General features: G+C 37.6%; 1 protein-coding gene across 2 annotated transcripts in view; it reads right to left on the bottom strand.

Moving 5' to 3' along the window:
- AP3B1 (adaptor related protein complex 3 subunit beta 1) overlaps positions 1–21,280 on the bottom strand; it is a 276,090-nt gene that overhangs the window by 132,023 nt on the left and 122,787 nt on the right. For both annotated transcript variants that reach the window (XM_065406916.1, XM_065406915.1), the window contains 7 exons: positions 16,837–16,995; positions 13,569–13,666; positions 12,506–12,560; positions 12,351–12,422; positions 9,719–9,781; positions 8,888–9,020; positions 1,848–1,957 (listed from right to left, as the gene is read on the bottom strand). In XM_065406916.1, the coding sequence (XP_065262988.1) occupies positions 1,848–1,957; positions 8,888–9,020; positions 9,719–9,781; positions 12,351–12,422; positions 12,506–12,560; positions 13,569–13,666; positions 16,837–16,995 (690 nt within the window). The remainder of the gene's footprint in view (positions 1–1,847; positions 1,958–8,887; positions 9,021–9,718; positions 9,782–12,350; positions 12,423–12,505; positions 12,561–13,568; positions 13,667–16,836; positions 16,996–21,280) is intronic.

Here is a 21,280-nt window from a genome sequence, read left to right as displayed (position 1 = left end):
AATAAACAAAGCTCTTATCATGAAAATGGGACAGTAACTTTCTAAGAGAGTGATCTAAATCTAAAGTCTAGAAAAATGTCAGTCCACTATTAAGTCTTTGATAGGGACTGGTATCTGATGCTTCCAAAGAAAGTGCAAGAAAACCACATAGTGGACAGTTATGGAATAATCAGCCCACAGAGGAAATTTCTTTAAGGTGACCACTAGAAAAATTATAACAATCACTTCCTACATAACCCTGGTCCACACTACAGAAGTAGGGCGACATAAGACTGCTTATGTTCACCTAACTGTATAAGTGTCTACACTAAAGTGCACCTCCCACTGATATAACTCACCCACTACACCAACTTAATAACTCCACCTCCAAGAGAGGCATAGTGCTTAGGTCAATGTAGTTAGGTCAACGCAGCATCAGTGCAGACACTGTTATGCTTACATCAAATGATGCTGCCTTTCAGAAGCTGTTCCACAATCCATCACAGTGACCACTGAATCGGTGCAAGCGCTCCTCGTGAGGACGCGCACCGCCAACACAAGGAATGTAATGTGGACATGCAAAAGTGATGTAATTACTGTGATGGCTATAGTCAACGTAATTTAGGTCAACTTAATTTTGTAGTGTAGACTTGCCCTTAGAGTGCACTCTGATTTCATTTATCTTAAAACTTAGTTTTAAACCTTCCACCATATCCCAAATCAGGAGCTCAAGCCCTGTAGCTGGTTAAAAATTTCTTGCCATTTCTTGCCACTGTATGATGTATGAATACACCTCTACCTCGATATAACACGACTTCGGATACAACGCAGTAAAGCAGTGCTCCGGGGGGCGGAGCTGCGCACTCCGGTGGATCAAAGCAAGTTCAATATAACGCCGTTACACCTATAACGCGGTAAGATTTTTTGGCTCCCGAGGACAGCGTTATATCGAGGTAGAGGTGTATATCAGACCTACAGTAATACAATCCCACACCGCAACAATATTCTGTCATCTGCTTCTTGCAGAGCCAGGGGAAAGCACAGGTCACTCATTAAACCTAAAATGCAGGGATCGTTTTACTACTCTCCCTAATAAACTGAGGAAGAGAATGGTGGTGCAGGAGAGGATAGTCTACAGCCAAAAGGCCAAGGAAGGGGACACTATGTCAAATAGGTTTCATGGGTGTACTCTTTCTGGGAGATACTTCTAGATTCCTAGTCACTAAGGATGTTCCATCTCGTGGACGTGCAAGCCTCACTCGAGGTTAACAGTTCCACTGTTCCAGCAGAGTTTAGCTGTGGTGGGAGGTCACAATTACACAAAGTGATGCAATCCCTTTGGTAACTTCACCCAGTCCCTTAGGGGGCTTCAAAATTAGCATGATTAATATAGTTTTTGATCCAATATTACACTGGAAGCCAATGAACAAGGGCAAAAAACCAAGAGGAGGAGATGCAATATAATAGAGATATTTGGGGTATTCAGCAAGACGTAAATACTGCAGATACTAGCACTAATAAATTTTTATTTGATTAATCCAATCCTGTTTGAATGAGTCTGGTTTTGCAAATACTATATTCAGGTTATTCTGAATCTTTCCTTTTCCATTAATACATGTTTGATATGAGTGAAGCCAAGAACATTTTAATAAAACAGTAAGCATTCAAAATTTGTATACAGGGTTTGAACAATCCTGACAGAAGATGAGATTAAACTGTGTTTCGATGTGTAAGCCATGAGAACTTTGTCTTATCCAAAAAAAGCCACAGTTAACAAATCAAATGTTTTAGTTTACGTGATTTATATTTTAACACTTCAATTTTAATTAGTTAGCAAAGAAAATACAGAAGTATGCATAAATACTCACAGTAATAGTGTCCAAGAGCTTTGCCATATGTTTAATAATTTCACCATGGTGTGCGGGCTGTGTTTGTAGCAGTTTCTTAATGACAACTACACTTTCAGCAACTACTATTTCTGATAAAGACAAAAACAAGTTATAACATTTTGTTAAGTGTTTATGCATATGTAATACAAATCATGTGCACCAAATTGTCAGCAACTGTTTCAAAACTGTAAATGAACTAACAAGTTTAACTGCAAAACTAAATTAATTTATAATAGCATAAATGTGCAGATCTTTTATAAATCTGAAGACAGGCCCTGCTCCAACAAGCAAGTTATGAGAGGGGAAAAAAAGGAGGAAGGATTGTGGTAACAAATAAAAGCATGTCCCATTATACACACTTCTTGAGGATTCCTTTTAATTAAGTTTTAATGTGTCTGTACTTAATTTTATTTTTAAATAAGTCATTATAGAGGCACAAATACCTATTCCACATAATTAAATTGTAGTATTTAATGGACTCTCAAAGAAATATAGGTTGTTCAGAAAATTGCCAGCTAATTCAACAAACAGTAAAAATAGCAAAACACTGCATTTGCACACTTCCCCGGTCCCCCATCCTCTCTCCCAAGTCCATAATCTAATCTCTAGTACATTCAAATGAGGATCCTAAATAGGCAAGCTGTTTGAAGATTTATGTCCAAGTCATGCACCAGAATGCTTAACTACTGTAACAAGTAACATTCGCAGCCTGATCAACTTGTACGAAATATGCAGTTTTTGAAGCTGAAAACCCCTCATTGGTGCAGAGGTAGGCTTCTATGCAAGAATAAACTCATGTAAGGAAAGATGAAGGAAAGTCAAACATAGTCAAGGTTGAAACCAAAGCAATAAATAAATAAATAAATAAATTAGACTGACTAATGTAACAGACGTTCACTATAATTCTAATTTTCATGTCCACTAGAAAAAGCAGACAATTATTTTTCCTCATACTGTACATGCACTTTGAAAACAATCATTGGGGAAAGGTAAACTTATATTTCCCCAAACAGATCACAACATCCTCGTATTTGAATAGTTAATCCAACACATGGACTGTTCATTTTCAATTTACATCAGTAATCAGAAAGAAAAGGAAAGATGTACAAAAGAAGAGTACTGAGGGAAAGAAATCCCTTAAATATTACCATGGTCATCTAGAAATTAGAAGAGCTCACTGTGGTGGATTTTTGTTTTAAAAATTACAGCTGTAGCTATCCATGGATACCTCTTGAACCTCTGAAGAGTTTAAATTTTAGCGCCCAGTTTTATGTGTCATCCTCTATTTGACATGACAACTGAGTCATTTCTCTAAACTACTTTCTTGAATAAGGTAAGATTACATAATTAGAGACAAAAATCAAGGCTTACCGGCATGGGGACAGGAAGTTAATCCAAACTAACTAAAAAGTGTGAATTTAAAGTGGATCGAATTAAGCTAAACAGAATTAAGGCCACTTTCATTCTGAATGAAACTGTCCTAACAGGGATTTAATGCAATGTAAGTAATCCACTTTAAATTCACACCTTCAGTTAATACAGATTAATCTTCCTGAGAATCCCTTTGCAGAAAAATCCCTAAATTTCAAAATACATCTGCTCCACGGACGTCAAGGATTTACGCAATCCTACCATCGAGGTTATTTTGGAGAGTATTTTGCCCCCTTCACCATTGCCAAAAATTACAATGAAAGAACAACTAAAAAATAAAAAGTGTCAAACTTGTCAAGTGACAATTTTTCAACAAACCTGTAAGTAGTCTGGAGGGTTGAGGACGGGAGAGAAACAGAATTCCCAAAAATAATCCTTGTAATGACATATTTTCCTTGAATGCCACTTACTAGCGAGGGTAAATGAACAGCAAATTAAAACAAGGACTATCTAAAACTGTTTGTGGCTACATAATACAAAGTTTGAAGAGTAACTGCTTCCACAAAAGGGCCTGGTCAACACTGGAAGGGCGGGAGGGGGAAATCAATCTAAGATACGCAACTTCAGCTACGAGAATAGCGTAGCTGAAGTTGACGTATCTTAGATCGACTTAGAATCACTTACTTAGCATCCTCGCGGCACGGGATCAACAGCCACTGCTCCCCCATTGACTCCGCTTTCCGCCTCTCGCCGTGGTGGAGTTCCGGAGTCGATGGCAGAGCAATCGGGGATCGATTTATCGCATCTACACTAGACACGATAAACCGATCCCAGATAGATTGATCACTACCCGCCGATCCAGCGGGTAGTATAGACGTACCCTAGGAGTCCCAATATCCCCACCCTGCCATCTTCTGTATCAGTCAAGGATAACAGGCACAGCCCTTTGGCTCAGTGTTTGTAAGAATTTCAAGCACTGATAACATCTGATCTTTTTCCTTCCTATAATAAGTAATAAGATAAAGTTGCGTTTGCATTTTGACCTTAAGTGTAGTATATACACAGAACAGTAGAAACTGCAGACCAACAAAACGAAAGTTAATTGATTATGCAGTATGCTTTGTTAAAAAAGATTATACTACGTCAAACTAATAAAATCACGCTCAAAAGTCAAGTGTTTACACAAGAAAAGAAAATTAGTTTAAACCAAAACCTAACAACTAAGGTGGGTTCTAAGATATGCTTAAAAGTCACAGGCATTGTGGAAATGTACATGATAAAGTGCATTGTAAGTTATGTACAAAGAAATGTATGAAATATCACTACAGGAACCACTTTGCAGAAGCAGTTAGGAGCAAGTAAGTGTATGTGATAGAAGGAGCAAGTTTGAAGTACTGAATTGGAAATATAAAGTAGATGAACTGGCATGATTCCAGTTAAAAGAATATAGCTACCAATAAAAATGTTAAATGTAAAGTACAAATGAGAGCAAAATAAATTAATATCAGAATACAATTGGAAGTAATCTAGAATAATAAGCTGATGCACTGTGAAGTTTATTTTCTGAATATGGAGGATTCAAAAACCAGCAAGACATACTGGCAAATATATCAATACATTGGCAAAAAACCAACAGTTAGGTGGTTTAACATCTTAGAAGTGAAAATCAAGCCAGATCAGGATGAAAAAATATAATCTTATAAAAATTAATACAAGGTTTGATGAGCATTAATCAAAACAAGGAAAGCTATACACAATTACGTATTCATCGGCCAGTCTACGAACAAAAATTAGTTAAAGTTCAAATACAGATTGAGCAACATGTAATGTAATGAAAGCATCAGAAGTAACAAAACTTCTAGACAGTTTAGACCAGGGGTCGGCAACGTTTGGCACGCGGCTCGCCAGGGTAAGCACCCTGGCGGGCCGGACCAGTTTATTTACCTGCTGACGGGGCAAGTTCGGCCGATCGCGGCCCCCACTGGCCGCGGTTCGCCGTCCCGGGCCAATGTGGGTGGCGGGAAGCCGCGGCCAGCACATCCCTCGCCCGCGCCGCTTCCCACCGCCCCCATTGGCCCGGGACGGCAAACCGCGGCGAGTGGGGGCCACGATCGGCCGAACCTGCCGCGTCAGCAGGTAAATAAACTGGCCCGGCCCGCCAGGGTGCTTACCCTGGCGAGCCGCGTGCCAAACGTTGCCGACCCCTGGTCTAGACTGTAGACACAGTATAGCAATACTCCACGGGAATACTGGAGCTACAACTAAAGTAAAAAAGATTACAGGAAATGTCATGATAAATGAGGTATTAATTCTAAAACCAGCAACAGGTGCTTTTGAATGAAACAGTTTACCTAGAAGGTTTGGTAATTGGGAAACAGTAAATATAAAAAGGTAGTTTGGTGAGGATTGTCTGGACAAATAGAAATTGAGAGATGGGTCAGCAGCTTCTCAATTCTCTACAACAAGTCACTGACCACTAATCATAACATTCTCAAATCACTACTGCAAGCTTTGGCAAAAGATTTCTACACGATATTGGAATGAGTATTTAACTCAGGAAACACAATCACACAAAAAAAAAAAGCCTTTGACATATCAACTCATCAAAACCATACTGTGTTCAGTCACACAAAATTCCATTTTAGTAATCCATAGTGCTATAGCAGGAAACTAAAATCACACAGTGAACCACAATTTGAATGGTATGATAATTTGAATTACAATAATTTTCCCAAGTGAAAATTTAACCACTCCAGCACCATTCAGAAATCCACAAATAAATTATTTAGGAAAAACATACAGAATATTAAAATGGCCGTGGAAAAAACCAAGAGCTTCGAAAGAGGCTCCAACTTGCAGTGCAGCATTTTGTATGACAGATACATTTTACTAGGAAAATAAGGTTCATTAGTTATATATGTTAACTGAGGGCTGAAGCAACTAAATATGAAACTGAAGAGGCTATTTCATGCATATTATAGAATCTGTGTAAAAGGCGTTTTAAAAGAGGCTAAGATGTATTTATAGCAAGTACACTCATTTGGAGGGTACAGCCTCTTTGAACCACAGGAAGGCAGTATGAAGCACCTATTTGAGACAATGAAAGGGTATGCAAATAGCTGTCAAACTGTTCTTCATTGTAACAAATTTGCTGGCTGTGTGGATACTTGGCAACCCTTTCCAGACTCCAAGCTTTGACCTTGTTGATACTTTTCCCCCCACTAGCACATTACCTTGACCCTTAAACCAAGTAAATATATATTTTGTTTAATACAATATGCACAGTTAAAGTTCTCTTTTACTTTATTACTGATAGATAAGATATCACCAGCTCTAGTGTTATTCCCCTTATGAAGTACAGGGCATACTTGTTCAAATTGATATTTACCTACCAGAAAAAAAGTAAATGTTAAAACTCTGCTCACTGTAATTGCATTTTCATACTCTACTACAACTCTTAAAAATATATATATAATGAATTTGTGTAAGCTTGGCACAACCTGAAACAGAAAAAGTAACTAGGTCACCTCAGAAAGTAAACTTACTGAAATTCTAGTTTGTACACTCAGGACAGAACCAAGAAGTGGCTTCATACCCAGTATGTCTCCGACAGGTTTGAAATTAGTTTCTCAATCTTAATGGGACCAGCACCAGAGAACCCACATTAGCAAAGCAATTGCTTCAAGAAATGTAGCAATCATGTGGGAGTTTTCACAGAGAAGACAGGAGAGCAGGCAGAACTTCTGATGTGCTGAGGAAAGCACAAGGAAATGAGAAAGACTAATTCTAAGCCTTGCCATACCTTCCACAAACAAGGGTGGGAAAGGAGAGAGGGGCGGAATCTGTGTTGGATTTTGATTTTGTTTGTTTATGTAAAAGTGCTATTATGCAAGCTTCTGTACGTAGAAATTTGTAAATCAGATCCTGGAAATTGCTCAAGATTGAAATTTAGCAGAAAGAGTGCAGGGTAAGCTGGGTCATTACTAAAACTTTAGCCCATACACACACCATTCCTGGATGCCCTGACTCCAAATTATGGCAAATTCTTGAACAGGTGTGCTACAGGCAAGTAGGGGTTTCTTGTGCCCTCTTCTATGACCAACTACATGTCATTCAACTGATTTGAAAGGTCAAAAGGACAAAAAGTAGCGATGCTTAATAAAAACTGCTGACAACTTTCTAACACCTGTTTGTTTGGGGGCAGTTCCTGATTTAGAAGTGATTGCAAGATGGACATCACAAACTTCTAAAAGCTGAAAACATCACGAGAGGATGATCATTACTTTCTATTAAGTCTGTAAGCGATGAAAAGACAACTTCTATACTTACTGTATCTCCTAGTAGCTGCAGACATATTGGGTGAACAAAGCTGTTCAGAAATGACTAAGAAATCCTTAGCAAAATGCACAGCGGCCCAGGCTATACGAGGGATGAAAATATTCCATACTAACATGAAGTAAAGGAAGGAGCATGCTGGAAGAAACATTTTTCATTTAGCCAGAATGGTAGAGGGCATGAGAAGAGAAGGCAAACCCATACTCTGTTATTCAGGGCCTCCAGCCACAAAAACAAAAATAACATGGATATACAAGTAACTGAAATAAAATATTCAAAAACTGTTTAATGCTTTTAGCGACTGAATTAAACTAAGACCTCATTTGCCTTTACAAAAAACTGATCTAAATAAATTAATGTTTGTACTTTGAGATCCCCGAGTGAAAAGCTGAGCTCCCATAAACCCCACTGAAGTCAATGGGAGCGATAGGAGCTTAGCATCATTGAAAGAAAAATAATCAGACCTCCTATTTAGGTGCATAAACATGAATTCAGGAACTTAACTTTATCCCTCTTCTGTATCATTAGTCCCAATTAGTAAGTTTGTCTTTAAAGCTCACTCATCTGAAGACTTGAGTATTTCCAAGTAGATTTTGCCAAACACACTGTATCTTATATTAACACACTGTAATTGTAATTTCCTGATTTGTTTCCTTCTGTGTGATTATTATATAACTGCACTAACTACCAGTGCCTTTGTCAAAGACAGATGTGTAGTGTTTTGCTACAGTATTCTATTTGGCCTATATCCACTCCTTGTGCTCCTAAGCAATTTGCAACGGTTCTATTTTGTGTATAAAATTAATAGGAAGCTAAATTACAAAACCAAACTAAGTTTGAAGCTGCCTATTCTAAAACGGTTTAATATGCTCTTTGATTTCACCATTTAGATGTACAAAATGCCATTCCCCTGCTTTTAGCACCCTCTGCAGGCTAACTGTTTTAATGCAACTGAACATACTATTAGACAAAATATTAAACTACTATCCTCTGTGAAACACATTGCATATCTTAATTACTACATTTTGAACAATTACAGGTGTCAGTGTAACTGCACACTGGGAGTAATGCATTGCTTTCTTTAAAGCGGAGAGGGGAGTCAAACTATGAAAACAATTTCAAACCACAGGATAAATCAAGCAATGTTACTATTTGTCTAGCTGAGTTTGTTATTCCATAGCCACACCAATTGACTTCAAACAGACTTCACGATTCAATATACGTTTTTAATTTGTTGCTACCTGTGGATCCTGCCAAGATGATGATTCAAGCTATCAAGTCACTCAAAAACACAAACAGAACAGTTAGCTTACCATCCCTGTTGGACAACAAACACACTAGGCCGTTAAGGCATGTGTCAGTCACTTCTGAGATGTTGGTTGCACATCTGCCTATAGCCTGAATTGTAGCTGCAGCAAATTGTTTATCTTGGCTTTTCACATAGGTCTGGAGAAAACAGGATTTCCATTAGTCAACACACTGATCTTATTAACTGGAAACTTACCTTATTATCTGTATTAAATAAATGTACTTTAGACTAAATTTAATTTACAAAGCTATATTGCACATTAGAAATTATGCTGCTATCCTGTATTTTTAAGAACTTATTGTCTTGCCAGTTTCTGTCACCTGTGATGACAGAGGCCTGTGACTGCGGGAGAGGGGGGGGGAAGGGCAATCACCCCAAAGCAGAAATTAGTTTGAGTGCAAGGCTGAAGGAGGTTGATGAGCTCTCTCTTCAGGGAGGTTTCAGTCCATTTAACTAGCTGCATCTGTAAATCTATGAATAACCAACCTGTCTGAAAAAAGAACCGGTTTCTTTTGGGGAAGCCCAGCCTGGGAACTGGAGGAATGAAAATAGCTGACAGATGAGAGGAAGGACACACACTGTTGACACTACAGACTGCACATCTGGCAAAGATGTAATAGGAAAAATATAGTAGATAACACTTTACTCTATTCCAATTATTTAAAGAATAAATATTTAAAGAAACAGTCTCTGTTTCATTCAAAGAGCATCTTCTACAGCAACAGGACTATCGTTTAAAAATTTCCAAGTTCATCTACAGAAAGTTTATAATACATGTAATATGTTAACAGAATGCAATTTATGCAAGAAGAATACTCTTGAATTGTGCACAGACCTGAAATTCTCGAAGTAGTGTTGATATGTTGGCCTCATTTGCTAAATTTGTCAAGATTTCAAGCTGAAGGAGAGAAGAGATATTTTATTATAAGTTGATTAAAATAAGTAAAAACCTTTTTTAGAAATTATATGCATATTGTATTTTATCTACAAGAAAAAGTATCACTTAAAACTTAAGAGAATACTTAATAGTTTAGGCAGAAATCTGAAGTACCCTGAAAAGTTAACATCCTCCAGAACCTAAAGAATGTGCTTTCAAAGCAACACAGTAGGGCTCAGCCCTGCATTTCCCACTAGCTGTAGCTCTACATAGTGCCACTGTATAACAAGTAGAGCGGAAATGCTTTTGGTGATATGTTTTCCAACATGATGTAGACAAAACAAAGGAAAAAAGAAGCATGGGACATGATTAGGCTGAGGAGTGGGGGGAGGGGAGGGGGAAAGATAAGGTGCCAGAGAGCAATGAATGAAATTTCCATAACTCATTCTCAAAGCAGCTGTGATCAAGAGTCCTTATTTGAGAGAAATAGGTGCTTCCATAGCATTCATCAAATTCTGTTTTGACAAATTACAGTTCATCCTCAAAAGTCTCTCCCTAATTTTTGGTGAGGAAAAAGATAAAATCACTCTTGATATGCTACACCTGTGTGCCACATCAAAAGTTTCATGCTTCGAGGGTGTATCAACACTGAAGCATGAAGTTCCCTATATTGGAGGCCTCCAATGCAATCTGAATGCAGAACATAGCCAGAAAGGACCTTTAGCAAGAGAAACAGCTGGTAATATGAACTCAGTAACTGAATGAGACATGCATCTGGATTTAGAAAAGTTTTGACTAATTGTCTGGTTTTGAATGGAACAACATAAACGGCAGGTGTCCCCAACTTAAAGTGGGAAGTTTGACAGGTCTGCATACTTGAGCACTTGAGTTTTAGGAGTAAGTTTTGAACACTGAGGGTTTTTTAAATGATGTGTAAAACAATTTAACACTGATTAACTTTTCTGAAACACTACATATTGCATTTAATAGTAATGGTTAGTATTTTTTCCATCTTCATAGCACTTAACAATTTAACCACCACCTTGTAAATAATGACAACACTGTGAGAGCAGAATGTCAGATATCCACAACAAATGTGGTGAAATAAAGGAGAGGTTTTATTTTTTGTTTTAATGTAAGCTGTTAATTAAAAAACATGATTGAAATACCAGGAATAATACAGGACTAGTATTTACTAGCAGTCCCATTAATAAAGTGCACTTTTCAGAAAGTGTACAGTAACATTTACTCCCAAAATATTTATATATATTAAATATTTATATAAAAAAAGATGGGTTTCTCTCTCTCACCACAATCCCCCCTGCTGCACTCCATTCTCTTGTTTTTACGTACAAGTTTGTTGAAATACCATAGGTCTTACCAAAGATATGAGACCACAAGGGTTAGCCCTCTTCACCTTTTAAAACACTCAGTTATTCCCAGCCTGGCAGCCACCTCCTACTTCTCCTTGCCTTCTTCCTTGGTCTCCTGAGAGTGATTTGATTCTGTATGCAAGTGTCCCTGACTCCTCCCATTTCCCAGCATGCTCAGCAGTTTGCTCTAAAGTGAGGCCGCAAAGCCTTTCCATTTTAACACTGGAGTGGGTCAGAGAAGCCTTAAGTTCTCAATTCACCAGTTTAAACAAAGGCTAGCTTCCTCCATAAGCCCTAAAACTTACAGTTTCAAGTAAGAAGAAAGATTATATTAGGATTTGTTCAATAGTCTGTCCCCCTAAAATCAGGAACTCTCCAACCACCTAAGACAGAACTAAGTTAAGAAAACTCATCTACCATTCTCTCAAACCTCTGGGCCTTAGTAAAACCTCTGCTGATGAAAAGATGACAAAAACTTGTTAAGAAAAGGAGCCAGAAATATTTAGCATTCCAGTCACAATTATTTTATTTACTTATTTATTTTAAAGTTGGAAAAACTAAAACACCAAGGTTAAGTGATTGTCCCTTAAGCTCCAGGGACAGAGTTCAGATCTACAAATGGAACTCAAGAGTTACAGGTCACAGCAGGCATCTCTCTCCCAGTACAGTGTGTGTACATGGAAAGACAAAAAAATTATATCACTATATACTCCATAAGTCCTAAATTTGAGTCCTAAATTTTGTGGCCATCTCTGCACAGAAAAGTGAAGTTCTGGACAATACTAAACCTGACATCTATTCCCAAATTTCTCATACACAGACAGTGTGACTGTATCTCAAATTTCCTGAATTATAAAATGGGAATAATAATACTTTCCCCCCATCATAAAGCATTGAGATCTTGAAGTGAAAAGCAAAGCATATCTGCTAGTTATATCAAGTAACTCTGTGTGGACACCTCTTCAGATAGAAAGAGAGCCATTGCTACCTTACACAACATTTCCATTCAGCATATTCAGTTAGCCTGCTGTGCCTGGAAATCACCCATTTGCCTGCCCCAAAGGCCATCTGTAGAAATCAGATTGAAAAAGCAGAATAGTTCAGAGACACATGAGTTTCACAGCAGTCAAAAAGTATGTTACTTTCCTGTTAGAAATACTAACTAATCATACAGTGTATACGTGAAATATATATATATTATGTATTATAAAACACACCTTTGATGTTTTGATCATCGTTGGATCAGTTGACCTAACATAGAAACTCTTCAGGTAAGGTTCAAACATGCCCTGAAAAATAAAAGCCATTGAAGAAGTAGTTGTGCCTATGCTTAATTTAAAGTATAATCTAGAAAATGCAAAGCAAGGTATACCTTTCTTTGAATTGACATAGTTGCAATATTCTGCAGAACAATATACTGCACTTCCCTAGAAATCAAAAAGAGAGAGTACTGTTGAATATATTTATCAAAATTACATATTTGGAGAACAGTATATTAAAAGCAAAAAAAAAATTCAGACCAAAAGGATGCACTTGCATGTACTGCTGAAAGGTTTTTAGCTGAATTTTCAATAAATATCTATGAATATGCTTTCTATGCATAAAAGCTACCATGTATATTTGACTTATAAAATATATTTGAGTATGCCAAAGAAACAAGAAAAAGTTGAAGCATGACAGCTATTACATGTCACATCAGTTTTATAGCAAGATGCAGCACAAATTTAGGACTGTCACTTTTAAAAGGCAGACAATGTGGGTGAAGTAATATCTCTTATTGGACCACTTCTGTTGGTGAAAGAGACAAGCTGAGCTCTTCTTCAGGTCACCCACCTTCTCTATAAAATCCTGGGACCAACACAGCCTACAACAACACTGCATACTTTTAAAAGGAAAATATTACTTTTCAATGTAATGATGCAGCCTTTGTTTGACATACGTCTTTCCCCAAGCAAAACAAAAAAATTAAGGATTTATTTAGGAGTTTTGAAGCTAGCATTGCACGACATACAGCAAACCAGAAACTCAAGAAGGTCCCATATATTTCTAGATAGTGAGACTAAAAAGAAAATGTTTACTCTTTGTCTGCACTACAGAAACTACTGTGGTAGATAACCATTTGGCTTCACCTAATATTTGTGCTGTAAATGTGGGATGGACAATACTTGACAACTAACAGGTGTTTTAAAAGTAGTTTTCCAAGGATAATTCTCAAAAAAGTGAGTGGTTTGGGGTGTATTCTGCTAGTCCCAGGTATCTGTCAGAGGACTGTGTGCATATTCTGGTAAACTATAGACCACTACAAAAATGTAAATATTTATCTAGCACAAATATATAAGCCTCAGTTTATGATGTACAGTTACATGTAATTTAAAACTGAACGGCAAACTGTTTAGCAAGTTCTGTTTGAAGTTCAACGAAAGAGCTTGACCCACCTATTGCTACGAAGTAAACGCACTAAGGATTTAGAAACAATGCCAGCTTCAGACTTTGGTGCCAAGTGCCAGTAAAGCTGGGCAACTGCCATCACCACCTGAAAATACAATGTTAACATGCAGAACAATCTGCTACCTTAAAATAACTACACAGTGCTCTACTTTCAAGCTGCAAAATTACACACTCATTGCTTGTACAAAGATTTAAATTTCTATTTTTGCATATGTAATCTTTGATACCAAGGGGTTGATTGAAAAGCCAGGATATATTTTCATTTCTGAATTATAATTTAATGAATAACTTACATTCCTATCAGTACTAAATAAATAAATAATAATCAGATGTAGCTAAAGTTCTAATCAAACTGATATTTTAAGGAACCAGAACTTGCAGCCTTATCAGTACAAATGAATGAGAAAATTCCCTTTCTTTAAATCTATATAAAGCTTTTTATTTTTATTAAATCTAGCTCCAGCAATAGCTGTTCATTAATTAGTTTTAAACAGTAATACCATCACCAAAAACCTTTTCCTATTACCATATTAATCAATCTATACAATGGTATTTGCATTTAATAATGACCTACAAGGTCGTAAATCAACAAAAGGAAACCTGTAGGGTTATGTGCTCGTGAGCCAAGTAACAAAATGTAAGAGACCGTAAAAAAACCACAATTGATTTTTAAAACTTAATTAGGTCCTCCTCCTGGAAACAAAGCTAATGTTGTAGCAATATTTTAAAAAGGGAACATGGGATGACTCTTAACTACAGGTTGGGCAGCCTAATATTCTGAACAAAACCCATGAAAGGGCTCATAAGGGATGCAGTCTGGCAAGAATTAAAAGAATGACCACCTCAAATTGAACATGAGCCAACAATGTGATGCTGTTGCAAAAAAGGCTATTATTCTGGGGTGTAGTAACAGGAATGTCTTATATAAGGCACAGGAGGCAATTGTTCCACTCTGCTTAGCAATGGTGAGGCCTCAGCTGAAGTACTGTGTCCAGTGTTGGACACCATACTTTAAGATAGATATGGACAAATTAGAGATAGTCCAGAGGAGAGCAATAAAAAGTGACAAAGTTTAAAAACCTGACCTATGAGGAAAGGTTTAAAAAACTGGGCGTGTTTAGTCTTGAGAAGAAGATGACTGATGGAAGACCTCATAAGAGTTTTAAATGCATTTAGGTCTGTTGTAAAGAAAATGCTGATCAATTGTTCTCCATGTCTACTGAAGATAGGACAAGAAATAATCTGCCACAAAGAACATTTAGGTTACATATTAAGAAAAAAAATTACCTTATACAGATAGTTAAGCACTGGAATAGATTCCCAAGGGAGGTTGTGGAATCCTTGTCACTGGAGGTTTTTAAGACCAGGTTAGATAAAAACACCTGTCAGGGTGGTTTAGGTATTCGTTGCTCTGTCTCAAAGAGGGGGGTTTGGACTAAATGACTTTTCGAGGTCCCTTCCAGCCCTACATTTTTATGATTCTATAAACACCAATCACCATGATTTTATGGTCTTATCAAACAAACTTGATATTTACAAATTCAATTGATAAAGGTAATAATGTTGACATAATATACTTTGACTTAGTGCCACAGTATATTTTGATTAAATAATAAACGCTATACAAAATGAATGTAGCACATATTAAATGGACTAAAAACTGGCTAATTGATAGATCTCAAAAAGTAAATATAAATGAGAAATCATATAATGTATTTCTAGTGGAGTCCCCAGGGATCTGTTCTTGGCCCAAAATATTCAATATCTTTATCAATGATACAGAAGAAAATTATATCATTGCTGGTAAAGTTTGCAAAATTGGTGGAATGGCAAATAATGAGAAAGACATTAAGTATTCAGAGTGGTGTGGATCGTTTAACCTGGGTTCATTTGAATACAAGTTTTAATACTGCCAAACGCAACCAAGAACATAGGTCACATTACACAAGCAGACAGTCATTTGGAAAACAGCAACTTTGAAAAAGACTTAGGGATCATGGTGGATAACCAACTGAACATGAGCTCGCAGAAGCTAAGAGACCTAATATAATCTTTGGATATATAAGCAGGGGAATATGTAGTAGAAGTAGGAAGGTGGTATTATCAAGCTATTCGGCATTACTGAGACCATTACCAGAATACTGTTTTCAGTTCTAGTGTCCACACTTGAAAAAGACGTTGGCAAATTGGAAAGGATTCAGAAAAGAGCTACAAATGATTTGAGGCTCAGAACATATGCTTTACAGCGAGAGACTGAGGAAGCTCAATTTATTTAGTTTATCTAAGAAAAGGTTAAGAGGTGACTTGATCATGGTCTATATGTACCCGAGCAAGAAAAGAGTTCTCTACTATCTGAAATCTTATCTAGATAAATGTCCAATTGCTGAAGTTGGACAAATTTAGACTAGAGCTAAGCAAATATAATTAGCTATTTGAACAATTTACCTAGTGATGTGGTAGACTCTCCATCACCTGAAGCCAGTAAATCAAGACTGGATGTCTTTCTAAAAAAAAGATCAGTTCTAATACAAGTAGAAATTATGGTCTGGCAGAAATTAATGGGTATAATTCCATGGCTTGTGTTATGTAGGAGATCAGACAAGATAAGCATAATGGTTTCTTTTGACCTTAAAGATTTATGCATTTATGAAAATTCAGATCTTTTAATCTAGCTCCCAGAGACATTCAGCATGTACTATGCAGATGATGTTTTAGCCACCTCAGAATTCTGCTGGGAGACTGAACCTAGGACTCAGGCTGGGATTTTCAAAGGATTTGGGTGTTTTACTCCTCCAGGCTCCTTTGAAAATCCCCACCTCAGAGAAAAGTGCCGTCTAATAAATCACAAGCACCTACAGTTTTCCTTGAGAGTCTTCATCCACATATTAACAGGGTTTGTCTCACCAGAGCTTCTGAAAACTGATAAGCTAAACAACCTGAAGTGCTATGGCAGCAGTCATATACTGTATTGCCTAATTCTCCTCTTAATATTAAGAACAGGTAGGCAGCACATAACATGGCTGTTCAAGACTTTTAGTATTAAATTACTTTTCCACTTCTAAGGGCATGCAGTTGAGAACTGGTTACTTTTAGTTAGCTACAACAGTACTATTGTGTAACTACACAATTCTGCATGGTATTTTCTATACATATTGGGGGGGGCATACTCTACATCTCGATGCTCTAAATACTTGATTAAAACATTTTAGAAGGTTGGACACTTAGCAGTTCAAGACACAAAGGTTTTTGTCATACAGCAGCATTCCGGCTTTGCAACAAGGGCTTTGTATTTCGTATCAGCAATCTATGGTCTGGATCCATAGCATAGGGTTTCTTCACTTTCTGATCCTTTTCCTTCTGTTCTTCATCAGACTCATAGAAATCCTTCTCATTGTCCTCTTCCAAAACACCATCCTAAAAGAAAATATTTAGATCAAAGACTTGAATCAACCAGTTTTATAAAAAAGCATCTATAACAAAACAATTTCAAATGAAAATGAATTATTTTACAACATTTTTTAAATAGCCTTTTCCCCTATTTTGCTCAGTCCACCTAGTCCAGAATGTAAGAACATATAATCTCAACAATATACTCTAAAGTGAAGCATATTTGGAAATAAGTTTTCAATTACTGAGTGAAATTGTATGGCTGATGTTATGTACTGTAGGTGATTAGACTAGAAGATTATAATGGTCACTTCTGGACTTGAAGTCTATGAATTACAGTTGGCATTTCTGAAAATGAACTTTAGCCGTTTAAACTTCATGATATTTGAGGATGTAAGGCACTGGTGCTACAAAAGGAAGGTAAAAGGTGGTCCCAGTAATTTACCTACACACAAATGCAGACAACTACAGTCAGATAGAGGAAGGATGGTCTTATGCCTCAGTCACTACACTGGAATTAGGAAGATATGAATGTGTTCCTGTCTCTGCTACAGATTTTGAGATGTGTAGGTCAAGTTATTTAGTCTCTGTGCCTTAACTCCCTAACAGAAGAATACTGATCTGACCAGGAGAATTGTAAAAATGTATTAAAGGTTCTGAGATGCCAAGAGACCTGGCTAAACTTTAAAAGGCTCAGATTCAAGAAAAATATCTGATTTAAAGACGTTGTTTAGTTATCAACTTGTTCTTTGTATGATTTTTACCTGTACTGAAGAACGGAAAATAATTTTACAAATCTTTCATTGAGTGCACATTCTGACAATGCCAAAACAGGCCTTTTAATAATAAATAATAATAATAAAGTCAAGATGGATACCATCAGTATTAGATTTTAAAACATTAGGCCAGATCCCAATCTGGGGTGTAAATCCATGTACTTCTATTGAAATCAATGAAACTAGGCCAATTTATATCATGTCAGGATCTGGCCCCTTCTTTACAATTAGGTTTCATTTTCCAAATATATTCCACAATCCAGATACAAAAAAAGATATTTCAGTTAAGCAACTTACTTTCTAACTTTTAAAGATTACAAGGCTAAGCAAAATGAGTCACATGTTTTTTAAAGGACCATTTCCTATGTATAAGCAATAGAAAGCATAGTCACATACAGAAAAGGTACCCACACTGTGGTACTCAATCACTCTTGAGACCTAATTTTTATCTGCATTATGAATCCTATCTGGTTTATAGGAAACAGTTATTTTAACCACACTAAGCTGACACTTGGCATACAAAGTAGCCATCCTTCATTTGTTGTTGTAGTAAATGACATTGATGGCCATATGATAATGAAAGGTACTCAGTTTATATTCTGTGCATGCTTCAAAGTTTCAAGAAACCCTGTTGGGGTTGGTGGGCGTTTGTTTGTTTTGCGGTTTTTTTGTTTGTTTTTTAAGAAATGTACAGAGCTGGGGTCATATGGTGCATCAGTCATTGGGGCTTTCTAGGCAGTGGAGGATACTGAGAGACCCCTGGCACATGGCTTTAGAAGTCTGTCAGTTTCAGGATTAGGAAGGAATTTCCGTATTATTCTTATCATTTGTACTGCAGTAGGTCCTACAGACCACACCAATAAAGGATGAGGGGCCCATTAGCTCCAGTGAAAAGGAACGCAGCACGCAGAGCCCCCATGGCCACACCTGCGCCTAGGGGCCGGAGGGACATGCCGTCCGCTTCCGGGAGCCACTTCGGCCAACCAGACTTTTAGCAGCCCAGTCAACTGCGCTGACCGGAGCAGCCAGGGTCCCTTTTCAACGGGGCATTCTGGTCGAAAACCGAACGCCTGGCAACCATACCTCCCAACCGGGGACAGCAGGGCTTGGCGGGCTCCGACTTTAGTCCCCCCTGGAGTCGTGTAATAATTTTTGTTGTCAGAAGGGGGTCATGGTGCAGTGAAGTTTGAGAAATTCTGGACTAGAGAGTTAGGATCTAAACTTAGCTTCCAAAAAACAAATATTCCAATTCAACCGGCTGACCAGTCAGCGAAATCTTTCCTGTAGTACTCTAGCAATGAGGGATACTGTTTCTTATTATGGGTTTGGTTTTTTTAATTAACTATTGATAAAGTAGTTTCTCTGTACAAGGTGCTACTGAGGACTTAAGGGCATTAAATCAAGCACTCAGCACTTCGTAAGATTGGCCCCAACTTTGTGTTGCCATTAACACCAGAACAAAGAGGGTGTAAAAATGCTCCCGAATTATGTTAGCATTTTTACGCACACTTCGCTCTGGTACAAATCAGGGGTTACATACATAAGAACGGCCGTACTGGGTAGGACCAAAGGTCCATCTAGCCCAGTATCTTGTCTACCGACAATGGCCAATGCCAGGTGCCCCAGAGGGAGTGAACCTAACAAGTAATGATCAAGTGATCTCTCTCCTGCCATCCATCTCCACCCTCTGACAAACAGAGTCTAGGGACACCATTCCTTACCCATCCTGGCTAATAGCCATTAATGGACTTAACCCTCCATGAATTTATCTAGTTCTCTTTTAAATGCTGTTATAGTCCTAGCCTTCACAACCTCCTCAGGTAAGGAGTTCCACAAGTTGACTGTGCGCTGCGTGAAGAACTTCCTTTTATTTGTTTTAAACCTGCTGCCTATTAATTTCATTTGGTGACCCCTAGTTCTTGTATTATGGGAATAAGTAAATAACTTTTCCTTATCTACTTTCTCCACATCACTCATGATTTTATATACCTCTATCATATCCCCCCTTAGTCTCTTTTCCAAGCTGAAAAGTCCTAGCCTCTTTAATCTCTCCTCATATGGGACCCGTTCCAAACCCCTAATCATTTCAGTTGCCCTTCTCTGAACCTTTTCTAGTGCCAGTATATCTTTTTTGAGATGAGGAGACCACATCTGTACGCAGTATTCAAGATGTGAGAGTACCATCGATCAATATAAGGGCAATAATATATTCTCCGTCTTATTCTCTATCCCCTTTTTAATGATTCCTAACATCCGGTTTGCTTTTTTGACCGCCTCTGCACAGTGCGTGGACATCTTCAGAGAACTATCCACGATGACTCCAAGATTTTTTTCCTGATTTGTTGTAGCTAAATTAGCCCCCATCATATTGTATGTATAGTTGGGGTTATTTTTTCCAATGTGCATTACTTTACATTTATCCACATTAAATTTCATTTGCCATTTTGTTGCCCAATCACTTAGTTTTGTGAGATCTTTTTGAAGTTCTTCACAGTCTGCTTTGGTCTTAACTATCTTGAGCAGTTTAGTATCATCTGCAAACTTTGCCACCTCACTTTTTACCCTTTTCTCCAGATCATTTATGAGGTTCTCAACCTTTTTCTTTCTGAGCCCCCATACAACATGCTATAAAAACTCCACGGCTCACCTGTGCCACAATAACTGTTTTTCTGCATATAAAAGCTGGGGCCGGCCTTAGGGAGTAGCAAGCAGGGTAACTGCCTAGGGCCCCAGGAGCCCCCGCAAAGCTACTTTCCTCAGGCTTCGGCTTCAGACCCAGGTGTTGGGGCTCAGGGCCCCGGGCTTCAGCCACATGTGGTGGGGCTTCGACTTTCTGCCCAGGACCCTAGCGAGTCCAACACTGGCCCTGCTTGGCAGACCCCCTCTGAAACCTGCTTGCAACCCCCCCATGGGGCCCCAGACCCCTGGTTAAGAACCACTGGTATAAATGACAATCGCAAAGTGTGGGCTAAATACAAATCATACCATCATCTCTAATGTAAATTAACCAGGATACTCATGCTATTACTACTAGGATTTTACTCCCTTAAAAACTATTACTTAAGAAGTTATCTAGATATGTATATCAAATTCATCAGAATCATAGAGTTCCATGAAAAGATAAATAAGAAACCTACACACACAAATTATATTAACTGAACCTTTTTTGTTTGGAAAGACACTGCTTCACTATGACAAAAAAATGTTGAGACACAAAGAAGTTGGAAAAAGCTTTTAAAACCTATCTTCCACTTTTTCAAAATGTAATTTTATCCTCCTTTTTGTAGTGTATATAATATTTATATAACTACACTTTAAGTGAAAAGATGTATTGATATTTAAGCAATTTACAATAAAACATTTAAATAGTGTCTTGACATGTTTAAGTACAAAATTAACAATACTGAGCAGTATATTGTTATATTACAGTTCTTCCTTTTTTCAAGTTATCTAAATAAAACCATATATTAAAATATGTATATTTAACCACTCATATTAATTTTTAAAAACTTTTTTGGGGAAGCTGAACATTTTCT

Source organism: Emys orbicularis, chromosome 6 (assembly GCF_028017835.1).
Source record: "Emys orbicularis isolate rEmyOrb1 chromosome 6, rEmyOrb1.hap1, whole genome shotgun sequence".
Classification (NCBI taxonomy): domain Eukaryota; kingdom Metazoa; phylum Chordata; order Testudines; family Emydidae; genus Emys; species Emys orbicularis.
This window is presented reverse-complemented; position numbering and strand designations above follow the sequence as displayed.